The sequence below is a fragment of the Girardinichthys multiradiatus genome, chromosome 4 (assembly GCF_021462225.1).
Source record: "Girardinichthys multiradiatus isolate DD_20200921_A chromosome 4, DD_fGirMul_XY1, whole genome shotgun sequence".
In the NCBI taxonomy this organism is placed as follows: domain Eukaryota; kingdom Metazoa; phylum Chordata; class Actinopteri; order Cyprinodontiformes; family Goodeidae; genus Girardinichthys; species Girardinichthys multiradiatus.
In genome coordinates, this window is record NC_061797.1 from 646,858 (window position 1) to 663,517 (window position 16,660).

Below are 16,660 nucleotides of genomic sequence, written 5' to 3' on the forward strand. Positions count from 1 at the left end.
CATGCACCTAAAACATGCCAGGGGGGTCTGCCGGTAGGTTTATTCTCAGTGTTCTGATTGCCGGCAGAGTCGTTGAGCTGGCTGTCACTGTTTGGGATCACAGGCAGAGGTAAATCATCGTTGTACCTCATATTCACCTCCACATTCAATTCAATTCAATTCAATTCAATTCAATTTAAAGATACTTTATTGATCCCCGAGGGGAAATTAGAATTCCAGTACAACCCATCCAAACATACATCATGACACAAGACAAGGGAGACGGGTCACCGAGGTTTTGCTGCCCACTCACAGGCGCTGCCCTTGTTAGATGAGAAAAGAGGCCACATTAGATAAGTAGAGGGAAAAAAAATCATATTTCACACTTTATCCTTAGCAGGATACAGATTGAGATTGCAAAAAAACCTCAGCACAAAGAAGCAACAGTTGACAAAACAACATCATGCCGGGAACGGTGAAGGTGGTGTGAGGGGGTGCATATGTTTATCTTGAGCATGTGTGTGTGTGCGAGTGAGTGTGTGCAAGTAAGTCCATGAAGCACTGTCACAGAGGCCATTGTCCTTGATGGTTCGTTGGAATGTTCATCAACCGGCCACAAAGTTCTGAGCAGGTCCACAGATGTCCTCAGGGAAGGGAGGGAGCAGAGCTTCATGTTTACATAACTTCCAGGAGAAGTTGAAGATAACCAGCCATCAAGGCCGCGCAGGGGAGCCAGATTCAGAAAAACAATAATTATTTGGGTTAGGCTGACTCTTAATTTTCCGTCAGCCTTGAGAGTCTTGCTGGTGCTTCACAAAGGCGAATCCAAACAGCCAAATTCCTGGTCTTTCTGCCAGATCCAAGCGAACAACTTTCTCCAAGATTTATACCATTTCACCCGAGTCCAGGAACCGCAACCTGCCTGCGATCCTGTATAAGGATCACATCCAGTCTGCGATTCAGCTCACGTAACATCTCAGTCTGAGTGTTGATCGCTTTGAAGATCCCATCATACATGCCAGGCAGCCTTACAATGGCCAGAACAGCTGCTGACATTCTCCGAATTTCTCGATATGCCAGGTAACCGCTGACTCCAAAAAGCAGAAATCCTGATATCAAACATCCAATTATATACACATCTTCCACATCCTCGACTGACATTATCGACAAACACACAATCCTCCACTTCTGCCAGGAGTCCATTGTGTAACCGGAGAAAAATGTCCCGTCCGGGCAAGCGGGCTCTCCCGACCCCTGTCTTCTCATCGAGACAATTTGATCAATTGCATTGAGAGACCAGCTGACCAAATCCATATTTTGGAAGAATTTGGAAGATGTGCAAAAAGAGGCTCCAAAAAGACAAGACACATAGCTGAAGCAGGGCAGATATGGGAGGGATGCGGGAGACAGAGGAAAAGCGTCCACCTCCACCGAGAGCAGGAAAAGAAGGAATTCACTTCTAGTCCATGGATTTTCATCTCCAAAACAGCCAATTTCTGTAAATGTTTGTTGAAGTCCTCTGTGGTGAAGGGAGGCATTTTGTGCTGATTAGCTGGCGTCAGCTTGTCCTTCTTACGAGTTTGATTATAAAAACATCAAAATCCTTTAGAAAAAATCTTTTAGAAAAAATAAAATAAAATAAAAATAATAATAATAATCCTTGGGACTCGCTGGTAAGAAGTAGCTTTAGTCCAATATTTCCGTAATTTTGGCTAAGAGATGAAAAGTTAGGAGTAAAAGAATGCCAGCAAGCAGGGAGCTTAGGAGAAAAGCATCTGAGCAGGCAGAGAGGCGGAAGGTGAGTTTTTGCACGTGTGTTATGTGTGTTTGCACGTATGTGAACATTTTATCACCTTTTCCCCCCACAGAGTAGAATATACCTGTCACTCCCAAAAATACAAACTTACTTTAGGACATGCTCTGATGTAGGCAGCCTTCTCATCAGGGTATTTCTCAAGACAACGGGGTCCTTTGCTGGATGACTTCTTGAACACAAGCCAGCAGCGTCGATAGATCTGTAATATGCAAGGAAACACACACATACACAGACAAATAATCACAAACCCAACTTCATTAAAAATGTGTTAAGAGTATTAAAAAAGTCATTCTGAAGTGAGTTTGGTTGATTTGGTTTGTGAAGAACCTGAAATGCAGAGACTGACTGTTGTAAAACAGAGTTCTTTAATACAGTAATCAGGAAAACTCGCAGACGAAAATCACAGAGAGAGCATGTCATGGAGCACAGGCAGTGTAACAGAAGAATCCAGCCAGGAACAATAAAACACCAGGGGCTTCATGTATGAAAGAGTGTGCAGCTTTCATACTAAAAGTTTGCAGAAGGGAGAAAGTTATGAAAGTTCTGGCGTACAAAAAGATTTAGATGTATGAAACTGTGCATAGATATGTCACTGCACACGTAGCCTTCATACATCCTAATTTGCGGGGAATTTGGCGCAGCTGCACGTGGCACTTGGACTGCCCAGTCCCCGTCCCTAAATATATACGCAAAGTAGTATAGATAGCCAGAAGTCACCCATCACGCGTCCAAATAACCATGGCAACTGTGCTGTGACAGTCAAAGAACCGCTTCCTGTCAGCAGAAAAACGCTAAGAGAGACTGTGTCTCTACACATCATGAGGGATGTTTGTCACCACGCGCACTATGTCTACAACTTAAAATTTTTAAATCATTCAGGACGCCACATAAATTTTTTTTAAATCACCTAGAAACCATTCATAAATTTATATTCACTTACAGCTGGTGCCCTTGCAGCAATGAGTGCAGTCTATTGCTCTGAATACATTCAGAAATCAGCTCCTCGCTGCAAATGAGAGCCACAGTTGAGGAGAACTTTCTAGATGTAAGATAGTGACATAAATATAAATAAATAAGGAATGCGGTCTGGAGTGGATCACTCCCTGGACATGAAAAGCTTATGCCATATATGGGAATTACTATACTTTTAGGTTGAAATCTCTGTAAGAATTGGCTGAACCAATTCCCGCTTTTTGCTTGTAGGAATGTGAGTTGTAAATAAAAGGCTGGTGCAAGGATTTCTTCCTTTGTGAGAAGGAAGTCTCTGTTTGGAAGAGGACTGTCTCATCCTTGCAAGTCAAAGTTACTTGGTTCACTTGTGTCTTATTACACACTTATCTGTATTTATCAGCTTTCTAACTAACATTTCTTTGGTCCTTCGAGCCGTATCGCTAGAAATCTGCCGCCCAGGGCCCTGCGGTGCGTGTGGGGTTTCAGTCTGGGCAGCCTTCACAACGTCTGGAGAACAAAAATCCTGCACAGTAAATTCTGTGTTGGTAACTGCCGAATTGACCGAGGGGCACCGGGAGGTGGATCAACACGTTCCGACAGACAGTGTGAATGAACGCACAGGTAAGACAGAACCAACTGAGTATATAAAAAGTAATACGCTAGCCAGTAAGCTTGGCGTTTAACAATACTGCAGTTTTTAAAGAGGTCTATTAATAAATAGGGGTCTTGAGTTTAGATAGTCCTCAAAATTTCCCTTAAGAGATTCAAAAGCAGCCAACTCCAAAGAAAATCCTTACTCTAGAAAGAAGTGTTGCACAAAATACGGAAAACCTAGTCTAGATGATTTAGGCTGTGGAAGCGTAAACCTCTGTTTAACTAGATAAAAAGTGTTATTATTGTCTTTACCATAATAAATTGAACTCTGTGATAAGTTCACTCTGAGTGGAGACATGCAAGCTGTCTGGTTGGGAAACAGATTATATTAGAGGAAAGTTCTTGGCGAGAGGAAAGACAAATGAGCTTGTTGTTGCAGGCAGCCAGGAAATCTGGTGAATACTGCCAGGTCAACTGACCTGAGAGTTTGCAATCCAGATAAAGTCATGTGTTATTACAAAATGTCACATACACCAGTCTGATGTTTTCCAGATGTTGGGCCGGAGTGTATTCTCGGAAAAAGTAGAGATAACAGTGTGAATGTGCCAAGGAATGTTATGTAACGGAGAATAATGATTTCAATTGGTCAAGAAGACCCCAATACACACTAATGCTTTGTAACTGTATAAAACCGCCCTTTAAGAAGTGAAGGGAGGGGAGACTTCTGGAATTTGTGATGAAGATGATGATGTGCGCTTTTTGAAGAATAAAGTTCCCCTCTCGTGGGGGCCGTGTGTCGAGAGATATTTCTGAGTATTGTGATAACTATTTAGCTCAGTAATTGAACCACTCGCTCCCAAATATTGGTGGCCCTTACGGGGAGTTCAGACTACACAGAGAGGTTTGCGGTTACTCCTCCGGAGAGGGGCCTGGGTGGCTGTGGTTCGGGGCCCACAACAGGAGAAGGTGAGTTCTTGTCTCTTTTCTTGTTGAAAGAATCTCAGCTCATCCCGGTGCCCCTTTTACTGAGGGGGAGTAGATAGAGACTTTGGTCTCTCCCTCTCTTTTTTTTCTCTCTTCTCACAGCTTTTACAAATTCCCGCATGCGGGAGGGCTGTCTAAAAAACATAAAGTTGGAATTGGCTAAGGCAGTCCTAAAACGAGTAGTGCGCACTCCCGGCTGGGTCGTGGTGCCAAGGCAAAGCATAAGCTTTTTTGTCATATAGTGCCTGACGTTAATACTGATTCTCTCCAAGAATTAATCATTCTTGTTTAAGAGACAGCTATTTCATACATATAAAAAACTTGTTAGAAAAGGTACGTAGGAGACCTTGAGGAAAATTAGCCAGTGGATTTACGTTGAAGTAAGAGAATTGTGCCTCCGTGTGATGTCCGGAGGGCAAAAAGCGCTGGGAAAGGCCACAGCTGTTGAAATTTTACATGTACATGATTTGGAGATTGCAATGTTGATTGCAGTGTTTTTCTTTTTTCTTTGAGATCTCTATGGTGAGCAGTGGTGATCTGTGTTCTACAGAGGTCGTAATGTGATCTTGTTAAAAAGACCAAAGTGACTTAAGCAAACAATTAACTTGTGAGCTTACACAAAGTAAGAGAATTGATCAATTGGGACATCAATAATACTATAAATTAGGTTCAAACTCCCCGGGGAAGAACATCAGGTTTGAGTATGAGAGTGTGAAGAACGTATGAAGTTGGTGTGATTTATGAATGTGGTTTCTCTGCCGGGCTTTTTAACCATACGAGCAGACAGAGATTTAAAGAGGAGCGGCAAATGTAAAGGAGGTGGACTGGCAGTACTTGTGAACAACAGATGGTGTAATCCAGGACATGTTACTGTGAAGTGTCATCTCTGCAGTCCAGATATTGAACTGTTGGCAGTAAGTTTTCGTCCATATTATTTACCCAGAGAGTTCACCAGTGTTATTTTGGCAACAGTTTACGTTCCACCTTCCGCTGTTGCTGACACTGCATGTGATGCCATCAGCTCAGTTGTTGCTGAGCTACAGACACAAAACCCCAATGCTTTTGTGGCAATTTCTGGTGATTTTAACCATGCTTCACTCTCTGCTACACTTCCAACGTTTCAACAATTTGTCAGCTGTTCTACCAGAAAAAACAAAACATTGGATTTGTTTTATGCAAATGTCAAGGACTCATACATCTCTACAGCAAGACATCCTCTAGGCAAATCAGATCACAATCTTGTTTTTCTCTGCTCAAAATATAAGCCCCTTGTTCAGAGGCAACCTGTTAAAAAGAGGACTGTGAGAAAATGGTCACAAGAAGCTGAAGAAGCTCTGCAAGGTTGCTTTGAGGCTACAGACTGGGACGCACTGTGCCAGCCACATGGAGAGGACATCAATGCCATGACTGAGTGTGTAACGGCTATATAAACGTCTGTGTGGATAACATCATCCCCACCAGAACCGTGAGATGCTTCCCCAATAACAAACCTTGGATCACCAGTGACCTGAAGGACCTGCTTAACAAGAAAAAAAGAGCCTTCAGAGAGGGAGACAGAGAATTATTGAGGATTATACAGAAGCAACTTAAAGTCAAGATAAGAGACAGCAAGGAGGTGTACAAGAAGAAGCTGGAGAGCAAGCTCCAGCAAAACAATATCAGAGATGTGTGGACAGGGATGAAGAAGATCACAGGCTTCAAGCAGAAGGATGATCAGACCGATGGAGGTCTGGACAGAGCCAATGAACTGAACACATTCTTCAATAGGTTCAGTTCAGAAACAAGCTTCACATCCTCCTCTCCTGCTCACAGCCAAACAGTGGGAATTACTACTCTTTTAGGTTGAAATCTCTGTAAGAATTGGCTGAACTGATTCCCGCTTTTTGCTTGTAGGAATGTGAGTTGTAAATAAAAGGCTGGTGCAAGGACTTCTCCCTTTGTGAGAAGGAATTTGCTGTTTGGCAGAGGACTGTCTCATCCTTGCAAGTCAAACTTACTTGGTTCACTTGTGTCTTATTTTACATTTGTCTGTATTTATCAGCTTTCTAATTCTATCAGCCAGTGTGGAGGAAAAGTAAACCCGCCCGCAAGCTTTTATAATGGATTTTTACAATAGCATATATTTTCATTCATTTGAATTAATATTCAGTCCAAACAAGCTGAAAAGAGAATTCACATCAACCAGATGAATATATGTAACTTTTTTAGTGACAAAAAACACTGACTGTGGTCCCGGCACTAGGCTGGTTTAAATCTTATTTGTCTGACAGATTCCAGTTTGTTCATGTAAATGATAAATCATATTCAAACTCCAGAGTTAATTGTGGAGTACTACAGTGTCCAGTGCTTGGGCCAATTCTCTTTACTATATATGCCTCCAATAGGTCAAATTATCAGGCAGCATAGGATAACTTTTCACTGTTACGCTGATGATACTCAGCTTTACTTATCCATAAATCCTGATGAGCCCAACCACTTGGTCAGACTACAGGCATGTCTAGAAGACATAAAAACTTGAATGACTTCCCCTTTTCTGCTTCTAAATTCAGACAAGACAGAAGTTGTCATCCTTGGACCGTAGTCTTTAAAAAAGAAGCTGCTTAGTCAATCAATTAATGTGGACGGCATTAATTGTCTTCCAGTAATAAAGTAAAAACCTTGTTGTTATCTTTGACCAGGACATGTCATTTAAATCCCATATTAAACAGGTTTCTAGGATTTTCTTCTTTCATCTCCGGAACATTGCCAAAATTAGAAATATCCTATCCAGGAGTGACGCTGAAAAACTAGTCCATGCATTTGTTACTTCAAGGCTGGACTATTGTAATTTGTTACTATCAGGATGTCCACAAAATGCAGTTAAAAGCCTTCAGCTGATTCAAAATGCTGCAGCGAGAGTTCTGATGAAAATTAAAAAGAGAGATCATATTTCTCCTATTTTCGCTTCCCTTCATTGGCTCCCTATTAAATCCAGAATATAATTTAAAATTCTCCTCCTCACATATAAAGCCCTTAATGATCTAGCTCCATCATACATCAGAGATCTGATTGGTCCATATGTTCCTATCAGAGCACTTTGTTCTCAGACTGCAGGTTTACTGGTGGTTCCTAGAGTCTCTAGAAGTAGAATGGGAGGCAGATCCTTTAGTTATCAGGCTCCTCTCCTGTGGAACCAGCTCCCAGTTTTAGTCCGTGAGGCAGACACCCTGTCTACTTTTAAGGCTAGGCTTAAACTCAGTGTGATTCTGCTGGAGGTTTCTTTCTGTTAAAGGGGAGTTTTCTTTTCCACTGTCGCTACATTCATGCTTGATATGAGGGATTGCTGCAAAGTCAAGGACAGTGACGGCTACATGCTCATCCAGGAGGAGTAAATGCTGTAAGTCAGTGACTTGATGTGTAGAATATAAACTATCTATGTGTGTAACTGGAATGTGCTGATAGAGGTCATAAATTGGTGAAGGACAGGAGAGCAGCGGATAGGGAGTGAAGGAGACGATTAGAGGAGCCTGCTGGAAGTAATAACAGGAAGCACTCGTTATTTGGACATAAGGAACTGTTATGTTGTACAACTAAGTGATATGATATATGTTCGTTCGTTCGTCGTTCGTTCGTTCGTTCGTTCGTTCGTCGTCTTCCGCTTATCCAGGACCGGGTCGCGGGGGCAGCAGACTCAGCAGAGACGCCCAGACGTCCCTCTCTCCAGACACCTCCTCCAGTTCCTCCAGGGGGAGCCCAAGGCGTTCCCAGGCCAGCCGAGAGACATAGTCCCTCCAGCGTGTCCTGGGCCGTCCCCTGGGCCTCCTCCCGGTGGGACGTGCCTGGAACACCTCCCGAGGAAGGCGTCCAGGAGGCATCCGGTATAGATGCCCGAGCCACCTCAACTGGCTCCTCTCGATGTGGAGGAGTAGCGGCTCTACTCCGAGCCCCTCCCGGATGGCCGAGCTCCTCACCCTATCTCTAAGGGAGTGCCCGGCCACCCTACGGAGGAAGCTCATTTCAGCTGCTTGTATCCGTGATCTCGTTCTTTCGGTCATGACCCAAAGTTCATGGCCATAGGTGAGGGTAGGAACGTAGACCGACCAGTAAATTGAGAGCTTTGCTTTTCGGCTCAGCTCTCTCTTCACCACAATGGACCGGCACAGCGCCCCCATTACTGGGGCAGCTGCACCGATCCGTCTGTCGATCTCCCGCTCCATTCTTCCCTCACTCGTGAACAAGACCCCGAGATACTTAAACTCCTCCACTTGAGGCAGGAACTCCCCTCCAACCTGAAGAGGACAAGCCACCCTTTTCCGGTCGAGTACCATGGCCTCGGACTTGGAGGAGCTGATCCTCATCCCAGCCGCTTCACACTCGGCTGCGAACCGCCACAGCGCATGCTGTAGGTCTTGGCTAGAGGGGGCCAGCAGGACCACGTCATCCGCAAAAAGAAGAGACGAAATCCACTGGTCCCCAAACCAGACCCCCTCCGGCCCTTGGCTGCGTCTAGAAATCCTGTCCATAAAAGTTATGAACAGGACCGGCGACAAAGGGCAGCCCTGCCGGAGTCCAACATGCACTGGGAACAGGTCCGACTTAGTGCCGGCAATGCGGACCAAACTCCTGCTCCGCTCGTACAGGGACCGGATGGCCCCTAATAAAGGGCCCCCGATTCCATACTCCTGGAGCACCCCCCACAGGGCATCACGAGGGACACAGTCGAATGCCTTCTCCAGGTCCACAAAACACATGTGAACCGGTTGGGCAAACTCCCATGAACCCTCGAGCACCCTGTAGAGGGTATAGAGCTGGTCCAGTGTTCCACGGCTGGGACGAAAACCACACTGTTCCTCCTGAAGCCGAGGTTCGACTATCGGTCGGACTCTCCTCTCCAATACCCTGGCGTAGGCCTTACCAGGGAGGCTGAGGAGTGTGATCCCCCTGTAGTTGGAACACACCCTCCGGTCCCCCTTCTTATAAAGGGGGACCACCACCCCAGTCTGCCAGTCCAGAGGCACTGTCCCCGACCGCCACGCAATGTTGAAGAGGCGTGTCAACCATGACAGCCCTACAACATCCAGAGACTTGAGGTACTCAGGGCGGATCTCATCCACCCCCGAAGCCTTGCCACCGCGGAGCTTTTTAACCACCTCGGTGACTTCAGCCTGGGTGATGAAAGAGTCCAACCCCGAGTCCCCAGCCTCTGTTTCCACCACGGAATGCGTGATGGCAGGATTGAGGAGATCCTCGAAGTACTCCTTCCACCGCCCGATAATGTCCTCAGTCGAGGTCAGCAGTCTCCCGCCCCCACTATAAACAGTGTTGGCAGAGCACTGCTTCCCCCTCCTGAGGCGTCGGACGGTTTGCCAGAATCGCTTCGAGGCCAACCGGTAGTCCTTCTCCATGGCCTCACCGAACTCTTCCCAGGCCCGAGTTTTTGCCTCTGCCACAGCCCGGGCCGCAGCACGCTTGGCCTCACGGTACCCGTCAGCCGCCTCAGGAGTCCCACAAGCCAACCACAGCCGATAGGACTCCTTCTTCAGCTTAACAGCATCCCTTACTGCCGGTGTCCACCACCGGGTTCTGGGATTGCCGCCACGACAGGCACCGCAGACCTTACGGCCGCAGCTATGGGCAGCAGCATCGACAATAGATGCAGAGAACATGGTCCACTCTGACTCTATGTCTCCAACATCCCCCGGGATCTGGTCAAAGCTCTCCCGGAGGTGGGAGTTGAATACATCCCTGGCCGAGGGCTCCGCCAGGCATTCCCAGCAGACCCTCACTATGCGCTTGGGCCTGCCGAGTCTGTCCGGCTTTCTCCTCCTCCAGCGGATCCAACTCACCACCAGGTGATGATCAGTGGACAGCTCAGCCCCTCTCTTCACCCGAGTGTCCAAAACATGCGGCCGAAGGTCTGATGATACGACAACAAAGTCGATCATCGACCTCCTGCCTAGGGTGTCCTGGTGCCAAGTGCACTGATGGACACCCTTATGTTTGAACATGGTGTTCGTTATGGACAATCCGTGACTAGCACAGAAGTCCAATAACAAAACACCACTCGGATTCAGATCGGGGAGGCCATTCCTCCCGATCACGCCTCTCCAGGTGTCACTGTCGTTCCCCACGTGGGCGTTGAAGTCCTCCAGCAGAATAATGGAGTCCCCGGGAGGGGCACTATCCAGCACCCCCGACAGGGACGCCAAGAAGGCAGGGTACTCTGCACTACCACTCGGCCCGTAGGCTCTCCCCAACCCGAAGGCGCAGGGATACAACCCTCTCATCCACTGGGGTAAACCCCAACACGAGACGGCTGAGCTGGGGGGCAACAAGCAAACCCACACCAGCCCGCCGCCTCTCCCCGTGGGCCACTCCAGAGTAGAAGAGAGTCCAACCCCTCTCAAGGAGATGGGTTCCAGAGCCCACGCTGTGCGTGGAGGCGAGCCCGACTATTTCTAGTCGATATCTCTCGACCTCCCGCACAAGCTCAGACTCCTTCCCCCCCAGCGAGGTGACATTCCACGTCCCTAGAGCCAGCCTAAGCATCCGGGGATCGGGCCGTTGAGGTCTCCACCTTCGTCCGCCACCCAATCCTCTTTGCACCGGTCCCTCACGGTTCCCCCTGCAGGTGGTGGGCCCACTGGAGGATGGCCTCGCGTCTCTCGTTCGGGCTTGGCCCGGCCGGGTCCCGCGAGGAGCAACCCGGCCACCAGGTGCTCTCCGACGAGTCCCGACCCCAGGCCTGGCTCCAGGGTGGGACCCCGGCTCCGCCGTACCGGGCGACGTCACGTGCCTCGATATTGTGTTCTTCATGAGGGGTTCTTGAACCATTCTTTGTCTGACCCATCACCTAGAACCTGTTTGCCATGGGAGACCCTACCAGGGGCATTTAGGCCCCAGACAACATAGCCTCTAGGATCATTTGAGCACTCAAACCCCTCCACCACGTTAAGGTGACGGTTCAACATTTCCTTTTTTACATATATGATATATGTAAAAAAGGAAATGTTGAACACGCCCTGGAGACCTAATAAAACGAGTTGGAAGCGGAGAGGGCAGAGTTATTGCTCGCAGGTGTTGGCTGGGGCATCTCTCTCCCTCTGCGCAGAGGCGAACTTAAGCTGATTGTACTTTGTGTTTATTTCACTCTTTTGAAACCTGTGCCCAAAGTAACGGACCTGGGGAAGCAGAGACGGCTTCGACAACTTGGGGGCGTCGTCCGGGATTTGGGAAAACAGGTGAAAATTGGGATCACTGACAAGGACCAACAGACACCGGACACAGGCTAGCCAAAAACTACAGAAAATGTAAGCAGAACCTGTTTTATCAAACTCTGCTTTTGGATTTTTGATAGGCTAAATTAATATTGTGTCCGATGTCTTAGTAAGTCTGAGTCTGCTAAAACTTAAGAAAAAGAGTGTCATAAATGTTGACTAGGATTTAAACTGGTGAATAGGATATTGTTTTAAGAGAATTACAAGACTTAGTGGTGGTGTTGTGTGGAAAAATATAGTAGTTCAGTATAGTAGCACTTCAGAGTATGTCCTCGACGGTGGGGTACTGTTAGCTGGGTTAGAGGCCCAACGAAACCTCGAATTCTTCATATAACTGAGAACAAGACCAGGCAAATACACTGTGTATGAATGCTGATGAGTAACGGAGATATTTCTCTGCGAAAACTCAGATTACAGACGTCTGCATAAACACAGAAGGAACAATATAAGCGGTGGAAATAACACCGTAAAAGATAGAAAGTCCTGTGAGTTCGAGAGGTTAAGTAAATGAGCTGTGAGCTGGACACAATCCCCAGCAAGATCAGACAAGATTTACAGTTTAAATGAATGAGCTGTGAGCTGGACACACACCCCGGCAAGAACAGACTAATTAGGAAAACACGAGTGAATGAAAGCTGTTGTGTGAGTGGGGAAGAACGCCAAGCAGCGAGCAACTCCCATTGCGGGTTAAAAAAAAAACGGTGTAAAAGGCCTGGATAAATGTTCGGTCTGGTAACCTGACGGTGATGACAAGGACCGGCCACCGAAAACAGGCTCCTGGGGGGTGGATGTGTTCTGGTGTCTTGAGGGTCGATTAGAGAACCTTCAATTAGACCAGGAACTCGGGACATAGCGTTCCATACGTCCCGGTCGGCCAGAACTGAATGAGATAACGCATTAAAAATATATCTTTTAGAAAAAAGGATAGTAGTTGTCATAAGATGGAAGGTGAATTTTATAGAGAAATAGATAATAATGGATGGGGACAGAATCGTCCATGGAAGAGCATAGCGAACCAGCTGCTAATAATGAAAACTGCTATTAAAAAATCACATGAACATAAAGAGGAGCAGAAGTTGGTTAAACGGATAGATTCTAAAATAAATGAAGAATTGTCAAAAGATGGAAAAAACAAGACAGATAGAGAGAATGTTGGCAAGTGGTTCTGGTTGAAGATGAAACAGTCAAAACAGGAGAAAGAGTTAGCTGACAAACAGTGTAGAGACTGCAGATGGATGAGCAGAGGAAAGTGGAACGAAGTTAAAAACAACGCAGAAAAGGATGAAAAATTTTGGTCACAGATGGGTTTGCTGTGGTAGAGTACTGATCATGCTATGACTGAGAAAAGAGACAAGAAAAGCAGACAGATTAAAGATAGCAGTAAAGTTGAAATGCCGCCACCTTATACACTTTCCACTCCCCCACTCCTCCCCCCGCAGGCTTATACCCCACTTTGCAAGTTACTGGGGGACACGTGAGCGTGTGTGATCTGCCGCCAGTAAATGACCAGTCTCCTCCTGGCCCATCACCGCCTGCTCCCTCCCCCTCAGCCCCCGCCTCTCTCAGCTCACATTCCACTGCTGGGTCTGAACTGACCTCTGGAGGTTCATTCATTTCACAGGTTCCACTAACTGACCCATTTGCTGACCGGGTACTACGGGACAAATTGCAGGCAGCTTCTGGCCCAATAAGATGTTCCACCCCTTATACTTCCCATTATAGTGATATGGAGTTAGCCACACCTCTGAAACCAGATGTAACTGAGGGCTCAGTTATTATGTCAGTGTCAGGGAAATGGGTAAAAGAAGAACCACTGTCTGCAGTAACTTATTATGACGCTGCTATGCAGGCACCACCTATTACAGTACAGAATCAGTTACCAATTGAAAATGAGGAAGCTATGTCATCTCCCTCAACCCCATTGCCACCAGTACCTGAGGCTACTCCTCCCCCTGCTGGACATGGCTATAACATGAGACCCCGAACCCAGCCCAAACCTTCTTATATGGGTCCACTGTTCCAACAACAATTTGGAGGAAACAGATACAAACCATTCACACTGGGAGATCTCACCACTTTGTGTGAGAAACTTCCCCCTATCACAGAAGGTGCCTCTATATGGCTACAGACACTGGAATCCCTGACAGCAGGCACCACTTTAGCTCTAGGTGATTACAGGGCCATGAAGCCACACAGCTGTAGGGACATAGAGCTTGTTGCGGGTATAACAACAGCACCAGATGGGGACCCATTTACCTTCTATTCCACTCTCATAGGCATAGCTCTTAGACAAATGTATCCAGTAACCAGAGGACATACCATTCCAAAATTTGAGTGGAACGCAAACACAAATCCTACAGAATATTTAGATCAGTGCAAATCCATGTGGCAAACACAGACAGGAACTAGTCCAGACAGAGCTGGTCCCCAAAGGGACTGGTTCCGGGATGCTGCCTTAAGAGGGTTACCATCGCAGGTTAAAACTAATATGGAAGATAATCCCAACCTACCTGGGGCAGAGACTGGAATATGGGAGCGCCATCTGATGCATCATTTATCTAACGTCAAAGAGGCAAAACAAAATGAGGAGAGTGAATTAAAAACATTACAAACTCAGCTCCTGAAAATGCAATTAGCAGAAGCTAAACAGAAGGTGGGGGAAAAGAAAAAAGAGGGTAAAACACCTAAAATTATGTATGAAGGTGCAGTGTCTCAGCCCCGTCAGGCTCCTCCATTTCCTGGAAATCGAGAAACAGCAGGACAGTGGCATCAGGCCCCGGTCCCATATCAGGGACATGCTGGTGGTTTTGGGGGACGGGAGGGCCGAGAGCAAGGGGATTCCAGAGAGGACCACAGAGGAGACTGGGTAATGCTGATGTGTGTTATTACTGCAATGAGCCTGGATATTGGGCCCGAGATTGCCCCCATAAGAATAGTCCACCCGGAGGGTATGGGTGTTATGGTTCCGCCATGGCTCCTCCGGCCCGTCCATACAGTGGCAGAGGTGGCCCCGCACGCGGCGCACATGGACCACAACTCCAATTACCGGCCTGGGATGAGCCTAGTCTCTGGCCTGAGCACCAATGAAGGTCCCCACTGACCCCAGAAGACAGCGGGACTGCGGACCCCCTGCTGTCTGTGACTGTGTCCGGAAATAGCCTTCCTTTTCTGGTGGACACTGGGGCCACATGTTCAACCATCAAACAGGCTCCTCCAAACACACTCTCCACCAGGACTACAACTGTCATGGGGTTCTCGGGGGCAAAACAGGTCCTGCCATATACCAAGCTTTTAAAGACTGAAATTGGTGGACAGACACTGAATCACAGTTATCTAGTCTCCACTGACACACCAGTAAATTTACTGGGTAGAGACATGTTGATAAAAATGGGAGTGCTGGTTCACCTGCCCAATGGCATCCAGTTATTTTGTGGCAATAACACTTCTTTTTCACATGGACAATACCTCCTCCAGCCACTGCAGGACTCAATGGCTGAAATATACTGAGTTTTGCTGCAACCTGAAACCACCGCGCACAGAGGCATTCTCTCGGCTTTCCATCGGTGGAAATCCTGGCTCTCCACTCTGGCGCCCTATGTACCTCCTCCTGACCCCCCGCATGTCACCTTGTTTTATGATAGAAATAATTGTGAATGTTACCAGGAAAGCTTTGCTGACGAGTTAGAGGGTACGCACTGGGACATTGTCACCACAGACATTTATGTAGCACCAGAAGGAGTGGCGACCGAGGTTCACTTGGCTGAAGAGCAGGAAGTGTGGTTTAGGGTGTGGTCTGATGGCGTGCCTCATGTCTCTTTGGCTCTGCACCCAGGTGAACTTGGAGGTGTGTTCAAATGCTCCCTGAACCTACAGGATTGGCAGCCTTTGGCAACCCCCAACCTTTTTTACTCACCCTCAGGTAACACTTATAGCATATTCAACCACTCCACGGATGTGGGCACAATGGAGCATGTTCAGTTAGACAGACACCATGGTAGGGAAAAAACAGACCATCCGCTGGCAGCTGCTATTGTGGAAAAAATACCTTCCACCCTCTGGGCAGAGGGACCCACAGATGTAAGTCTGATTCAATGTTCCCCCATTACCTTTCAGTTGACCACTGACCAACCAATATGGAAGCCCCAATACCCTCACAAACCAGCAGCAGAACTAGGCATTAAAGATACAGTGGAAGGCCTCTGGAACTCAGGTGTTTTAGAGTCCGCACATTCCTCTTCATGGAACACACCCATTCTGCCAGTGGAGAAAAAAGGGACAGGTAAATGGCGCATGGCACATGATTTACGGGCCATAAATGCAGCTTTGGCAACCCCTACCGTTCCCGTGCCCAATCCCTATGTTGCTCTAACAAATCTGAACCCTGACCATTGCTGGTTTACCTGCATTGACCTGGCCAACGCATTTTTCTGCCTTCCTTTAGCTGAGGAATGCAGGGACATTTTCGCATTTACCTATAAATCCCATAGGTATAGATACACTCATTTGCCGCAGGGATTCGCGCTTTCTCCAGGAATCTTCAATCAGGTTCTGAAAGACTCTCTCCAAGATTGCCCATTACCACCAAACACCACTCTGATTCAGTACGTGGATGACATTCTCCTCGCAACACCCACTGTGGGTGAATGCCTTGAGGCAACAGCAACTGTCCTGTCGCATTTGGCCAAAAAAGGCTACAAGGTTAGCAAAACCAAACCAAAACCAAATATGCAGACGCCAGGTTGACTTTCTGGGCAGAGTTGTTTCCCAACCTGGCACAGGGATGTCCCCAGTTCACCAATCTGCAGTTTTGTCCCACCCAAAACCACTCCTGGTTAAGGACATGTTGTCTTTCCTAGGACTCACAGGGTATAGCAGATCTTTTGTGCCCGGCTACACCAACCTCACTGCACCCCTTAGAGATCTTGTCAAAAAACAGGGCATGAGAAACCTCACTGCCCCGCTTGAATGGACTAGAGAAGCCGAAGAAGCGTTAATTAACTTAAAAACCAGCCTCTCGCAAGCTGCACATTTGGCACACCCAGATTACACGTTGCCCTTCCAGTTGGATGTTTCTGTCACA

The 16,660-nt window shown here is 47.2% G+C and overlaps 1 protein-coding gene across 5 annotated transcripts in view; it reads right to left on the reverse strand.

Moving 5' to 3' along the window:
* Positions 1 to 16,660, reverse strand: part of dok4 (docking protein 4) — a 132,088-nt gene that overhangs the window by 70,384 nt on the left and 45,044 nt on the right. For all 5 annotated transcript variants that reach the window (XR_007037830.1, XM_047362271.1, XM_047362269.1 and 2 more), the window contains one exon: positions 1,887 to 1,994. Coding sequence is in view for 4 of the 5 variants with exons in the window: in XM_047362271.1 (XP_047218227.1) it covers positions 1,887 to 1,994 (108 nt within the window). In the remaining variant the exon portion in view is untranslated. The remainder of the gene's footprint in view (positions 1 to 1,886; positions 1,995 to 16,660) is intronic.